The 15,668-nt window shown below is 29.7% G+C and overlaps 3 protein-coding genes across 3 annotated transcripts; 1 reads left to right on the plus strand and 2 right to left on the minus strand.

Moving 5' to 3' along the window:
• Positions 1-3,668: 3,668 nt before the first annotated feature.
• On the minus strand, positions 3,669-6,142 carry LOC112601755 (serine/arginine-rich splicing factor 2). The gene is made up of 4 exons (XM_025349528.1): positions 5,681-6,142; positions 5,233-5,364; positions 4,050-4,197; positions 3,669-3,787 (listed from the first exon to the last, which is right to left on the minus strand). The coding sequence occupies exons 1-3, from the start codon at positions 5,860-5,862 to the stop codon at positions 4,050-4,052; spliced, it is 462 nt and encodes a 153-aa protein (XP_025205313.1). The 5' UTR covers positions 5,863-6,142; the 3' UTR covers positions 3,669-3,787.
• A 1,947-nt stretch (positions 6,143-8,089) lies between these two features.
• Positions 8,090-11,988, plus strand: LOC112601588 (homeobox protein goosecoid-like). Its single transcript, XM_025349291.1, has 4 exons — positions 8,090-8,160; positions 8,312-8,345; positions 11,407-11,527; positions 11,708-11,988. Exons 1-4 carry the CDS (start codon positions 8,090-8,092, stop codon positions 11,986-11,988), a joined length of 507 nt encoding a protein of 168 aa, XP_025205076.1.
• Positions 11,989-13,936: 1,948 nt separating this feature from the next.
• Positions 13,937-14,675, minus strand: LOC112601589 (craniofacial development protein 2-like). Its single transcript, XM_025349292.1, has 2 exons — positions 14,596-14,675; positions 13,937-14,408 (listed from the first exon to the last, which is right to left on the minus strand). The coding sequence occupies exons 1-2, from the start codon at positions 14,673-14,675 to the stop codon at positions 13,937-13,939; spliced, it is 552 nt and encodes a 183-aa protein (XP_025205077.1).
• Positions 14,676-15,668: the final 993 nt, after the last annotated feature.

Below are 15,668 nucleotides of genomic sequence, written 5' to 3' on the forward strand. Positions count from 1 at the left end.
ATCTTTCCGTGACTCCAAAATAAACGATTCAAATCTATACCTTTTGATTCTTTTATTATTACGGTCCAGATCAAAGGCAATGAATACCTACCTTTGTCCTGATTCTACAAACCATATTTACCAATATTGGTTATAGTTAAAAAAATGATTTGTGGCCCTAAAGTAATGCCAACAGACATCGTAATTTTCGTTATTAAAGTATAAGTTTTGTGTGTAAATACTAAATAGTGTATAAAATAAGATAACTTAAATCATTGTTAAAAGTATAGAATAGATTCAAATAATTCTACAATCTAGGTAAGTAGTAGGTATATATTAATATGCAAATACCTTTTTTGCCATATTTACCTCTAACTCCACCTGTATATACAAATTACAAGGACGTACACTCGTATCTGAGGGGGAGGGTTTCCAACCTAATTCAAAAAGAATTAAGAACTATTAGCGAAACGCTACCGCGGAAGAAAGACTGGCCGATTTAGAATTACTTGGTACCTATACTCGTACATAGAAATATGTGTGTTGATCTTGAACAATTATTTAGTAATCAACCGTTTTACTAAAGAAAATTTATAGAAATTTAGAATTTGTGCTGTCAAATTGAATTTTAATTTATATTATGTATTAGATACACATAGATAAACATAAAATTATAAAAAACCTAGCCCCCCCCCCCAAAAAAAAAAAAAAAAATTGTTCTGGGTACGACTTTGTCTGTATCCATAGCAAGAGAAATATATATATATATATATATATATATATATATATATATATATATATGTTACGATAAATGATGTTATATCAGAAATTAACGTTATTCGCCGGTTATTAACGTTATTTACCTACGAATGTGGGAATTATCGTTATTTTCTAGTGAATAACGTTAATAACCGTATGATTTGGGAAATTTTGATCTGATTATAAAATAAAAGAGGTTATTGCGGAAGATTTAAAAAAATAACCAAAGAACCAATCATCAAAGAAGACAAAATCGGAAATTAAATCATAGAAATCGCAGAAAAAAATTCGGAACTTGGTACTTAAATATTTTTTAATTATTTAACGATAAATTTTCGAATTTTAAATATAACAAAAATAAAACTAAAATATAAATATTTGAAAATTATTTTAAATATTTTTTTGATGATTGTCAAGAAAATATTTGTATTGTATGTAAAAATTCAAAAAAAAATTTAGAAAAACAAGGAGAGGAAATGATGAAATTTTCTAAAGAAAAGTTTCCTCGGCTTGAAATAGGCTTAACTGTATGTGTATTTATACCAAACGTTGATAGAGCTCGTGGTTCTATGCAAAATATACTATTAGTTGTCACTCAAGTTGAACATGATTTATACAAACTCTGTAAGTTAATTCTTAATGAAAAAATATACTATTAAAATTAAAATTTGTTTTATTATTTTATAAATACGGAATATAGTTTTCTTAAATATTATTTCACATGCCAAAAATAGCTGTTTGCAAATAAAATCTATTAGACATGGACAATGTGATAAAATTAGCAGATGGTAGACAGTTGACACTGAGGGAAGTAGCTAGTAATAATTCGGTTGCGAGCCCTCGAAGGTACCAGCGTTGTCATTGCAAGACTAGTTGTAATAATAATAAGCATTGTGCTTACCTTGGGGCTGAAAAATTATGTTATATTAAATGTCATGGGAGTAAAACTTGTAAAAATAAATAAAAAATAATAATGCATTTATTCTATTTTTAAAAATATCTGGGTACTTACATAATTTTTTCAAATTGTAGTATTTGAGATTCATGCGCTTATCTGATTTATAACATCAATTACCTGTGTATTTGGTCATTAACGTGATTATCCAGTTTATAACGATAATTACCTGTATATTTGGTAAATAACGTTAATAACCGGTGAATAACGTTAATTTCCATTTAACATCATTTACCGTAACATATATATATATTATTGGAAAGATATTATTAAAAAGTTACAAGTTACACAAAAAAAAGAACACTTATAATTTTGCTGTTGAGGCATAATAGCTAATGATTGTCATACATCATATTATTATCATTGATTAATGATTATAAATACTAAAGATTAATTATCGACTGTATTTATAATCAATATTATGTTAATTATTCATTGCAAATTTTACATCATAAAGCAATGTCGTTTGTAAGTTTTGGACACAAAAATTAAATCACGAATTACCTATTTATCTATTATAAACGTTTAAACTTTAAACGAATAAAAAAGCACTAACACCGATACTTCTTTTTCATAAAATTTTAAAGCGTGTCGATTTTACAATTAAAACGGATTACCAAGTGAAATTTTAATTAATGGAAGGTACTAGTAACAATAATTACTAAGTATAAATAATTAAACTATCACGTTTTATTTCTCAACAATACAAGTAGATGCAAAATAATAGGTCCATATTATCACTTAATATTTCAAGAGATTGAATATTAAATATATATGCTTTAACAAAGCATTATCAACATATTATTTTAAATACCCATCTATATTCCGTTTCATAAGACACACTCCTATTAAAATCGGTTCTTTTGTTCACCCGCCTGTATAGTTGAACCTATTTAAAGGTATAACCTAGTGGTAATGTGCAGAATCGATGAATTCTTTCAATTGGCAGGTTTTGAAACATTTAAAAAGAAGTTTGAAACTGCATTTTTAACAAATATTACACCAAAGCTTATCATTCTTATTTTATTATAATTTAGTTAAATAAATTTTCTTCGTGTTGACTTCAAGAGTTAATCTAATTTAAGTCTTAGGTAGGTATTTAACAGTCCAGTAAATAGGTGTTTGAATTCCATTTTAAACTTAAGTGATATTTATAGTATAATAGAATCTATCTTCAATAGATAAAAAGGAAAAAATTATATCAGTTAAAATACACGATATTTGACTGTATAAAATTAAACTTTAATAGCAAACTGTCCATGAAATTATTTATAAATACACAAATAGGATTCTGAAGTACTAGATATACTATTAATTACAATTGTATATTAAGTATAAAATATGGATTAAAAATACATATCATTGATACATCACGTAATCTTTGATCGAACATCAAATATTTACTAGTTTTTGTCAAAACTCAGTAAATGACAAAATTATACAATATAAACTTTTTTTTTTAAAGTTTTTAGCCGTTTAATTAGATCGTTACATTTGACATTATTAGCATCATGAAATATTTTCTTTTTCAATAGGTCTACTGAGAATATAATAATTATTACAAATGTTACATTAATAAAAACTCTAACTACAATTTATGAAAAATTTGAATGCTTTTTTAGATTTAATGAGTATTAAAAATAAATAATAAGTGCTTATAATTTAAAAATAAACCAAAAATATAGAAATCAATTAATACAGAAAATTGTAATAAAATAAATGCTTGTCCCTAATATTAACACATTACAGGAAAAACTAGTTCATTGCGAACCACAGTATTCTTATATTTATATTTATTTTAACCAAGACAAAATTTGTAGTTATCTGTTAATAATGATTAACTGTTATTACAATTATGATTTTATATAGGATACTTTAAAATTTAAGTTATACTTTAAAAACTAAGATGATATTTTCATCTAAAAACTAAAAGATTTGGCTACAAAATGATAATTGTTTATTTATTAAAGAACTTAAATATTTCAAGTTTATAAATGGCATGAAATACTATTTATCATTATTAAAATGTAAACAAATTATGTGGCTATTGATGTTTTATCAGTTTCTTCCATATAATTTTTGAAAAATTCACATCTGTAAAAAATCAAATCAAGATTTTAGTTTTTAACATGAACATTTATTCTTGATATTTAGTTCAATCATAAATAATCTTATTTTGCTAGGAGTTTAATTTAAGATACAAACAAAAAGCAATTAATAATGTTTATATTTGATTTCAATAGGTCAATAAAAAATTTGAAAAAATAATGGTTCTAATAATAAATATTACATAAAAACGGTTTAAGAACATGTAAAGAGTAAAATAGTGCTAAAATAAATAATAATTGGTTTTTACCTATGATCTTGAACGACTGGCTGACTTTGAATGTCCTCTTGAACTTTTACTACCAGAACGTGAACGTGAACGTGATCTAGAATAAGAACGTGAACGACGGCCACGAGACCTGGACCTTGAGTATGAACGACGTCTAGGCGAACGAGACCTAAATCAATAGTATTAATATGAATGTATAATTAAAACGAAAGTTAAGTAACATACAACAATGTTTATGTTTAAAAACACATTAATATTAATTTCATCCAGTTGGGGTTAATTTATTTTTCATTTAATATTAATGAGGATTAAATTATTCAAGCGCAATAATAAAAGAAAAATGTGGGCATTGTAAAAAATTAAAAACCAGCTATTTCCTAACCCTAAACAGAGTTGCCAGGATGACTCAGGATTGCTTTGTTTAGTTTTATTTATTTTTTTAATTCAGCAAACTGAAATCTGCAACTGGCACTCGGCTGATCAGCAGCTAGTCAGCACTCAGCATGCATCTGCTATGGGCAGGAACAACGCCCTCGCCTTCTACTGCGGTCAGCACGATTATTACACCTTAGCTCAGCCTCAGCCTCAGCCACAGCACTCAGCCGCCACTCCCCAATTACACCCCACACCTGAAAATAGTGTCGCTGCTATCAATGGGTTTTCAACAATGCTCAGTCTTTTAACAAAATAAAGTCATTTTTTTTCGATATTAAGTTAAATTAATGAATAAAATAAAAATTTAAGATAATTAATTCAGATAATAAATACTTAAAATAAAAAATTATTAACAAACAAAATTAACAAAATCATATTCTATTAAAAAATTATATAATAAAAAAAAATAACAATATAAATTTGTCTTAATTGAAAATACCTAAATAATATTTTTTTACCATCTTGTCATAACATTGCTTGACATAAAAATTTAAAACATACTTCATAATATAAAATAGTGTATTATTATTTCTTATTAGTTATTATGTACATTTATTTGATGGATACTCGTTTAGTTTTAAGAATCAACCAAATCTATATATTATTTTACATAAGAATTTTTTTATGCCAAGCAACAATAAAAGGGTTTATATTTAGATGAATTAATGTTAGTTTAGATGTTTTGGTTTACTACACACATAGTTTTGAAGAAGCCGAACATTAAGCTGTAAAATTAAACATTTTATCTATTATTATTAGGATATTATACCTCCTGCGTCTTCTTCTATACGGCGAAGTTGGACGTCCATAGCGAGCCATCTGAACACGTAACTCTCTACCATCTAACATGCGACCGTCCATTGCATCTAACGCATCTTCAGCATCACGTTTATCATAAAATCTGAAAGAAAAAAATTTATAAAAAACTATTTAGTAGTAAATTATTTATAAAAACTGCATAATAACAATATCAGGGAGATTATGCAAATCAGATAAGATCAAAGTTACGGATCACAGCGTTTAATTATATTGTCACCAAAGGGAACGTCAACCCGACCAGCAGGGAAGCTCTACCAATGGTGACAAATATTAATCTGTATCGAGCTCAATGCTAAATTTTATAATCATTTTTGCAAAATCAAACAGCTACATTCACGCGCATTTATCTGGTAGTAGGACATACTACTATATTAAAATGTAACAAATGTTATACATACCTGACAAAAGCAAACCCTCTACTCTCTCGAGTAAACCGATCACGGGGAATGTAGATGTCTCCGACTTCTCCACACCTCTCGAACACTCTCCTCAGATCCTCTGGCGTTGTCCTGTATGTGAGGTTGTCAACTTTCAGCGATACCATGCCTTCAATCCGTGGCGGAGGTCTGCTGTAACTCATCGTGAATGTTGTGTTTGCGGTAACTGGTCTTTTATGCACACCAAATAAACCGAAATCCACTTTAATACGCGCAAACTATTGAGCGATAATATTTACCGCATGACAATAACACGTGTGACAAACGTATAAAATAAAAAATGTATAAAACAAAAATCTGGAATCGGCGACCACGCAGACGAGACGACCGTGAAAATGGCGGACGTATTCTTTACGATCGTTAGTCGTTACTCGTTAGAAGTTACGCAGCCGGATAGCGTGACTCATAACGAAATGGCTCATGGAGCAAATTAGACACTATAGACAATATATAACTCTCGTGGAACTGTAAATGTTGAACGCGTCTTTTTACAGTGTCACCAACATGACTAAACGATGATACGATATATACCACGGGAGTTGTAATACCATAGAACACTATAGAAGCGACACTCACCCCTCCACTTTTATTTTCTTCATTTCGGAGCGACAAGAATGATGTTGTAAGCTTGGCGGTAAGACATGATGTTACGAACACTTTTAACATCAAAATGCATTGCTCGAGATCAGCCCGCCAATTTTTAAAAAAAAAAGGTCACTGCATATTACCACTTAATAAGATTTGTATAACCCCTCTTCCTTGAAATTTTTTATTTTGAATATAATGAAGGTGCAAATTGTTTGGAAGACATAGAACAAGTACTGAGTAATTTAAATAAAATACCAGCTGAAGATTTAAAAACAGTATTCCCTGAAAACCAAAAGGTAATTCAAATTAATCCATTACCCATTGATGCAACCAATTACAGATCATTAGAATTGCCAGAAAGAAATGCTTTTACATATATATGTGGTTATTTAATAATGAAGTGTTATAACATGCATTCTTGTGAAACGTGCATAAGATATGGCAGAACTACCACAAAGTTATCTGATGAATTTTTTTTCACACACTTCAAATCACATCAACACAGCTCTATATCTATGTTTTCATCATTAATGACTCCAGATTGTAATTTTTACCAATATATTTTTGAATTAGACATTATATTTACAAACCAATTTCCTACTTTAGCACCATCACCAAAAGTTGGGCAAAAACTTAAAACTTTAATGTTAAATGTATACTTTGAACATCCCTGTGAACAATTCCCCCATGACTATTTGTTAAACTTATATATAAGATTTAGAATTTATACTACTTTGACCAGAACTAACCGTAATTTGCAAATACCTCGCATGAAAATAGAAAATTGCAAATTTTATGTAATTTATAAATATTATTATGTATATATTTTGTTAAATTGTCTTATAGAAGGTAAATAATTCATATTCATTGTATATATTAACATTAATTGTCAATGATGTTAAATAATAATGCATTAATAAAATCATGTCCGAAAAACAAACTACTTACAAATTTATTGAATAAATATCTTTTTTTTTTATTTATTATTAAAAAGAATATATACAATCTGTATTAACTATACAATGAGTAATATGGTTGATTTATTATATATACAAAACTGGACGGCTTGATGGAAGGGAGTGTCCAAGCAACACTACTTCAATTCTAGACTTTTATTTATGTTTTTTTTTTTTTTTTTTTTTTTAATGGTTGAGGAGGTCCCTGGGCCAATTTCGCTTTAGACGACGTGGAGGGTTATCTGGGAGAGTGACGGATGAGAGGTTGGAAATGAGTGGATTAGGGTGGTTTACTGTGTTATTGTGAAATAATTTATAGTAATGGGAGGCTAGGGTGCTTATGTATGGGATATTAAGGTCAGAGTGGAGTGATAGGTTGCTGACGTACCAGGGTGCGTTTGTGAGGAGACGAAGACAAATTGATTGGAAGGATTGGAATTTTTGAATGTTGGATTTTTTGGAGGTGCCCCATAGCTGTATTCCGTAAGTCATTGAAGGGCGGAGAATTTGTTTATAGATTAGTAGTTTTGTGTTTAGTGGGAGATTTGATCTAAGAAGGTGTTTCATTTTGTGGAGTTTAAAGTTGAGTGATTTCCTTTTTGCTTTTATGTGAACTGCCCAAGTGAGTTTACTGTCGAGGTGGACTCCTAGGTAACGGGTGGCTTGTGCTTTGGGAATCGTGTCGTTGTTGATAGTCATGGGGGGGCTATGGTCAGGACGTAGAGTAAAGGTTATGTGGGTAGATTTATTTGGATTTATTTTGATTCTCCACAAGTTGAACCAGTTTTGTAGTTCGTTGAGATGGGATTGAAGATTATCAGATGCTATGGTTAGGTCAACATTAGTTGATATTATGCCTGTGTCATCTGCGAAAGTAGCAAGAGTGGTGTTCTCGAAGTGAGGGATGTCGGAGGTAAATAACCTTAGCCATCATAAATTCAATATTCGTATTATATAAAATAAAAAAATTGATGTTATACATAAAAAAAAAAATTAAAATATAATTTATTATTCTCTTATCACAATCACATATTTATTGTATGATTAGGCGTAACAACAAGAATGATGTTGTAAGCTTGGCGGTAAGACAAGAAGTTACGAACCATTTCAAGGCCGTTAAGAATTCTAAACACATTAACATTGGCCGCCCGAGAGTGACGCTTCTATAGTGTTCTATGGTAATACTTATATTTATTATATAAAAACAAAAAAGCCAGTCTAACGCATGGCCAAATAGTAAATAATAAATAATTGATAAATAGTAATAAATAGTAATAGCATTTACTAAGTAGGTACCATGGTCTAGAACTCTTAACTCTAAAGGTCTAAAGTAGTATAACCCAAAGTTCTAATAAGTAATCTTACTGTAGTTTAAAGTCGCTGACTGCTACATTAACCACGTCCAAAGTCTAATTATTTTATTATTATTATAAATTATAATTATTTACTATTTACTATTTTAGTAATTTATTGATGGCATGAACCACAAGTAGCATTTTACAACTACTACATTAATACTGTAATAGAATTTCATAGTTTAAAGCACGGACACACGTTCTTGGATGTTTCATACCGAAGTCTAAGAATATAATCATTGATCATGAATAATTTCGTGAAACAATATTAAGTATAATTCAACAGAGCATTAAGTACTAACTAACATAAATAAATAAGAATACGTCTTGGTTAATTTTTGATATATCCGAGATCCCCTTAGGCCCAAGCACCTTTTCTGCACACTATTCTATTTTATTTCTATGCTTATGCTACGTTTTCTATCGTTTATTAATCTATTAATGCAGAGACAGACTGAGACGGCGAGATACAAGAAAAATTCTCGGTTGAACGTTAATTAAAAATTAAGCAACTTTGTAATTTTACAAAGTAAAATTTATATAAATACTATAATTATCTTGTATTTTGTATCATAACACACAACTGCAAACAACAACATTCTATATAATATTCTTAAAAGCTACTTTATAAATTGTTTTTTATATTTTTTTGATATCTTCTAGATTACTCATTTAACTCTAGTTTCAATGTTTTAAAAATGAAAATGAAAGTAAAAATGTAAGATAGGTTAATTTTATTTATGAGTTTATAAGCAGATATGCAATATGAACTAAGATATTAAAGGAAAAATCAGTTTTATCTATTCATATTATCATATTAGTTAATTTAATACTACACAAATTTCAAAATATTTAATATTTTTACATTATTAAATAGGTATAATTGTGTGATGATTAAATTATTTTTACCAATATATTAATTATTTGTGATGTTCCTAATTAATATAAAAAAAAAAAATTCGATTGAAACTATTAGCTATCTATGTGCTTTACAATTAATAAAATAAAAACTGTTTTGTCAGACTCATCTTAAAATATTAAAATTTAAAATTCTTATCATAAAAATGATATTTATAATATTGGAAATTGTTTAACACCAGTTTTTACATTATATAGGTATCTGAAGTTTTGATAGAACTTTTCTCCTGCGAATTGCGATGAATAATAATAATAAACCATAATATTACGAATTGTTAGATTTGTTTTTTAATATTTCCACCTTAAAATTTAGATGATTATTTTTTGATATACCTACATATTAGTATTAAATATTTATAGTAATCTACTAAATGGTAATATTGATGAATGATGATTGAAACCTTCTTTCTAATCAATATCGACGTCCTTTCATTTATCATCAGATGTAGTTATAGTTGCCTACTGTTTTTTTTTTCTATAAAACAACATTAAACGAATAATTATAGCTCACACAGTCACACTCTGACACTCTGTAAGACTTTTTTTGCAGGAAACAAAATAAATAATTGTTCTACTAGTTACTACTTCTACTGTAGGTTTCGAATGTACCTACCTCATCATTTTTATAAGTCTATACAATGTATGTATTCAATTTAAATTCAATGATAACCATTAACCATTACATAATATAGGTACAAAAAATAATTCTATGATGTATTTATAAATTGCTACCTATTAAAAAAAAAAAGAAAGATTTTTCTATTAATACTATTATAATATTATGGTAGATAATATTAATTTTTGTTGAAAATAAATTAATTTATTCATTTGAAAATCTCATTTTGTAGGTACTTATATAAAATATAATACATCATACACTTGAAAGTTTAAATTACCAATAAATAATATTTTTAACTTTACAAAAAAACAATTAAAATTACATGCAAATTTTGAATTTAAAAAGTCTAAAATACCTGACTCGTGTAAGTACATAATTTTAACATTTATTTTGTATTTCTTTGTAAAAAAATTTCTTATTCCTCCAATTGTGAAATAAATTTATAGTTATAATACCTAAGTAGATTTTTAACAAATTTTCTCTAGGCGGGCTCATTGATTAGTGATGCGACAACATCAATGGATAATATGGACGATTGTTAAAAATATGTATTTTAACGATTATATTATAGTCTTTATAATATTGCAACAATTGATTAATATACTCAATAAAAACACAAAAACAAAACGTGACACGATCGGCCTTTGTATTGATGAGAGACAAAAATAAAAGTAGGTGGACCGCACCGTAACGACATATCGCGGTCCTGAATATCCTGACTTCTGATATATTCTTCATAAATTGTGCCTGGTCCTGGTGGCTGACATGTCAGCCGCGTCTGTATTTAGTAGCCACTGGACCTCCGACCTTGAAACGTTTATTTTGTATATTATTTGCATTATTTATATTATTTGTATTATTTGTATTATTTGCTTTATTTGTATTATTTGATTTATTTGTATTTCGTTATTAAATAAACAAAAAGTCTACATAACGTCGTTTGAAATTATTTTAGGCGGGTAAACAGGAGGAGAAGCCCTGATGAAAATCAGCCACTTGCCGCGTAACGGTCACGGCTCACTTTTCGTCTCGCCTATTATAGTTAACATGGGTTCAGCGCCGTTCACGGTCCGTATGTTTTTAGTTCTTATTATCACTTAGCAATTAACCCAGGGGTGGACAACTGGCGGCCAGTGCCGCGTTAAGCTATGTTGCCGCCCCGGAGCAAATTAAAATATGCCGCCCTTACAAAAATTACAATTCAAAATTATATTCAACACACTATTAATATTAATGATTTACTTGTAACAGAATATGTTTGAGGAAAAAACGTACAGAAATAATGAAAATAGTTTATACGTACAATTATTAGAACAAGTTCTTAATTCTTATCGCCTTGTGACATGTAGCGGTAGACGGCGGCTTTTTCGAGGTATTTATAAACGAAATAATATGTACTCATTATAGTTATACAGTCACACAAAAAAAAAAATTATAATTATAATTTTTTTATTTTATGTTGATCCTCCAAAATTTGCCGCCCCGTCAAACATCATAAAATTTGCCGATGTTAGTGTGTTTAATATTTAATGTTTTTTTTTTTTTTATTTAGTTGCCGCGGCTGGTTACCAAAGTATCTATCCTAGTTACATGATGGCCATGGCGGTGACGGGAGGCCACGGGACTGCCAGCGGTCACCATCACGGTCCCGCGTCCATGTTTGCCGGCCCACCAGCCAAGAGAAAGAGAAGGCACCGGACAATATTCACCGAAGAACAACTCGAACAGTTAGAAGCGACTTTCGAAAAGACACATTACCCAGACGTAGTGCTCAGGGAGCAGTTAGCGCTGAAAGTAGATTTAAAAGAAGAACGAGTTGAGGTTAGAACTTAGTTTTTAGTCCTCATTTAAACTTAAAAGCAGTGGCGAATCCAGAGGGGGAGCTAAAGGCCTCAGCCCCGCCCAGACCTCTTCAACAGTCGTTTTGCTTACACAAATATTTTAAATTGTGTAATAACGCATTATAATAATAATTATAAATAACTTTACTTCTAAAAATAAGTGCAGATTAGATTTTGTATAATAGAAGTTATTTAAAGTAAAATAGTTAAAATTTATAATAGTATAATTATTATAGGTACCTATTAAACATAAGCGATTCCTAATTCAGCCATAATAAAATTAATAACGTTCGCTTAACCATTTTTTTCACATTTTTAGGAACACAAGAACTAGAAAATTATAATGTATAAATTGCTCAGAAGTAATTTTTTAGGCCTCCAAAATTCAATCCTGGTTCCGCCACTGCTTTAAAGTAAACCTAGTTAGCCTATAAACGTTTACATATTTATATATTAGTTTGTGCCGATGTCGATACCACAATTATCTCTCTGTATACTCCGTACAACTCTCTCCAGTGCAATGTTGAACAGAAGTGGTGAGAGAGCGTCACCTTGCTTTAAGCCTGTTACCACTTGAAATTCTTTGGATAGTACGTTGTCGGCTCTTACTTAATAATTTGTACCATTCATGAATATTTTTGTTAGTGAGATAAGCTTACTTGGAATTTCGAATTCATACATAATATTATAAAGGCTTTCCCGATGAATGCTGTTATAGGCCTTTTATAAAGTTGACAAATACCTGCCACATATTTTGCTTGTATTCAAACTTTTTTCTATAATCTGTCCTATCACAAACAGCTGATCTATCGTAGACTTCTCTTTTTGAAACCTGCATTGGTACTCTTTTCTACATTCATCTGTAAACGGTTGTAATCTTCTTAGTAATATCTCAGAGAATACCTTATATAGTTATATGTCGTGTTCAGCAGTGATATTCTCCTGTAGTTATTACAATTAAGTTTGTCACCTTTCTTGTGTACTGGGACAACGATGACTCTGTTTCATTCTTCTGGAAGTTCCTCATCTTTCCATATTTTCTGACATAGCTCATATATTACCTGGTATAGTGCTTCCCTGCCATATTTTATTTGTATTCCATCTGTTATAGGTGCTTTCTAATTCTTCAGACTATTAATAGCTTTTTTTACTTCATGTATGAATACATCATTTACTTTCTGTTTCACCCTATGATCTATCCATGCTGACACTGGTCTCTCTGGTACTCCACTATTAAGCAGTTCTTCAAAGTAATTTTTCCATCTTCTTACTTTCTCAACTGGGCTTACTAAAATTGTGTTATCAATATCCTTGACAGATTTTAGATTAGGGTTAAATTAATTGTACTTTTTTATTGTTACAAAAAAGTTTCGTATTCTACCTTGTGTACAGTCTTGTTCTGTCTCATGCAATAGTTCATTCATGTAGTGTTTCTTTTCTCCGCTCTGCTTCATAATTTTCTTCGCTTAATGAGTTTTAAGTTGGAGATATTTTTGACGAGTTTCACTTCTTTTTCTACTGTATTCCTATAATTACTATTAAGCCATTTATTATCTTGTTTTTTTTTTTTTTGGATGGCCTAGTGTACTATGCGCCATTTCGAATATGGTATTTTTTTATGGTACTCCAGTTCATTTTTTTCTCGTTTTCTTCTTGTTTTCCATTTAATTTACTTGTAATCTCAGTGATATATTTTTGTATTTTTCTTCATCTTTTAGCTCTTCAATGTTGAATTTTGGTGTTTTTGAAAATACCTATTCGTTCTTTATAGTTTGAGCCGAAACTTGTCTATTACTTACTAGGAAATGGCCCGTATCACAGTCTGCACCCCTGTAAATTCTCACATCTGTAATACTTGATTCATATATTTTGTCAATAAATGCATGGTCTATTTAATGCATAGTCCGTCCGTCTGGAGAGTTCGGATATATTTTTGGGTTTTAAGTCGTGCTGCTGACCACCAAATTTATAGATGCTGCAAATGAAATTATTCTCTGACCATTATCATTGCTCCCCTCGTAGACACTTTCTAATCCAATAGTGGGCACAAACATTAGTTCCTTCCATATTTTAGCATTTATGTCTCCTAGTACGATTTTTATTACGCTTCCGGGTAGTCTGTCGGAAATTCTGGTAACTTCATCATAGAATTCATCTTTATCTCTTTCATCACTGTTTTTTGTTGGTGCATGTATATTAATTAGACATATTTCTTTAAGCTTAGTTCTTAATCGTATTGTACAGATTCTTTCGAATATTGAGTTAAATTCACTTACACAAGATTCATAGTTCTTATGGACCGCAAAACCTGTCCCAAAATGATGTCTTTTATCTGTTCCTTTAAAGTAAATAATGAATTCGTTAATCTTCATCTGTCCTTCGCCTATCCATATAATTTCTTGTAGTACATTTCTGTAAAAGTTTGACATTCACCGACACGATATAAGCTTAAGGTGTTCCAAGTCGCGATCTTATCTCCTTATTCTTCCATTTCCTTTTTCCAATTGGCTATCCGTTTCTCTAGTCCTAGGCTTTGTTAGTGATTTCTTAACAGTTTTTATGAAATAGGTTTGTTAGCCCTGCGATCAACTCTCCATACCTTGGAGAGGAGGAGCTCGAGGCTAGGTTCGCCAAACAATAACTGTGTTTCCCCTGGGGGATGACCACTACTACGTCCATTATTTCATGGTTAACCATCACACATGTCCGTGGTTGTTTTGTTTTATCGAGAATCGACTTAATTGATTGCGCTAGCAATTCCAATGACGGCGAGTTTTATTAGGAGACGAATCGTCACCGTACATCGTTTCAACGAAAAATCGTCGACATTTCCAACGACTTTGTCAATATCATCTCCGACAACATCGTTCATTATTTCGTCTGCAGTGTTATTATTCATAATAGGTAACCGTAATAATACCTTCAATTACTTGTTTAAAACTATGTCGATGTCGTTTTCGGCAATTTTATTTTATTGTGATTTGTAACGGTGTAGTGTGTAGGTACCTAAGGTGTTTATCTTCGCTTGAATTCTAGATTACTAATCAGTAATCAACATTCAACTTAATTAGAATATCATCTGACACTATACTCGAGTTTAATTAAAACTTAAAAATCTCCAGATGATGAGTATAACATAGTTTATTTCTAGCCAGCGAGTGCATTCATCCTAATAATTGGTTGGCATTAGGATTTTGAATCCGTTTATTTTTCCAAAAACCATTATAATTATTAATATGTAATATTTAGGCATAATACATTATATTATGATATATTTTTATAACGAGGACTTGGAGTATATTTCATTTTGTTTTATTGTACTGTATCTGTTTTATGCTTTAAGGATGATCTTTTTTTTTTGCTATAAAAATATTTTACATTTAATACGATAACCTAAGCGCCAAGGGCACATAGTCTATCATTTATATACTTACCTACCTACTACCTAATGTTATGTTATAATTTATTAAAATTTATACAATTTTTATAAAATAGTTTATTGATCGGAGTGGTATTTATTACTCATATATATATTATATTTATCACCAGAGAAAACAAATTTTATAGTTGTCGATTATTATTATTTTTTTTTCATACCTACTAAGAGTATATTTTGTGAAGACTAACGATAATTATATTATAATCTTTAAAGTTTTATTAATTACAATTTCT

This window comes from Melanaphis sacchari, unplaced genomic scaffold (assembly GCF_002803265.2).
Source record: "Melanaphis sacchari strain LSU unplaced genomic scaffold, SCAv2.0 Contig7_pilon_pilon, whole genome shotgun sequence".
NCBI classification, from domain to species: domain Eukaryota; kingdom Metazoa; phylum Arthropoda; class Insecta; order Hemiptera; family Aphididae; genus Melanaphis; species Melanaphis sacchari.

What these genes read in the sequence shown, in the direction of transcription:
- LOC112601755 (XM_025349528.1), bottom strand. Translation starts at nt 5,862, where the DNA reads ATGAGTTACAGCAGACCTCCGCCACGGATTGAAGGCATGGTATCGCTG. An exon ending in AGAGGGTTTGCTTTTGTCAG is followed by an intron (nt 5,365 to 5,680) that starts GTATGTATAACA and finishes TTTTTCTTTCAG; the next exon opens with ATTTTATGATAAACGTGATG. An exon ending in TATAGAAGAAGACGCAGGAG is followed by an intron (nt 4,198 to 5,232) that starts GTATAATATCCT and finishes CTATTGATTTAG; the next exon opens with GTCTCGTTCGCCTAGACGTC.
- LOC112601588 (XM_025349291.1), top strand. Translation starts at nt 8,090, where the DNA reads ATGGTTAGGTCAACATTAGTTGATATTATGCCTGTGTCATCTGCGAAA. An exon ending in GCAAGAGTGGTGTTCTCGAA is followed by an intron (nt 8,161 to 8,311) that starts GTGAGGGATGTC and finishes TTGTATGATTAG; the next exon opens with GCGTAACAACAAGAATGATG. An exon ending in TAGACGGCGGCTTTTTCGAG is followed by an intron (nt 11,528 to 11,707) that starts GTATTTATAAAC and finishes TTTTTTATTTAG; the next exon opens with TTGCCGCGGCTGGTTACCAA.
- LOC112601589 (XM_025349292.1), bottom strand. Translation starts at nt 14,675, where the DNA reads ATGGACGTAGTAGTGGTCATCCCCCAGGGGAAACACAGTTATTGTTTG. An exon ending in TCGAGCTCCTCCTCTCCAAG is followed by an intron (nt 14,409 to 14,595) that starts GTATGGAGAGTT and finishes AAACTTTTACAG; the next exon opens with AAATGTACTACAAGAAATTA.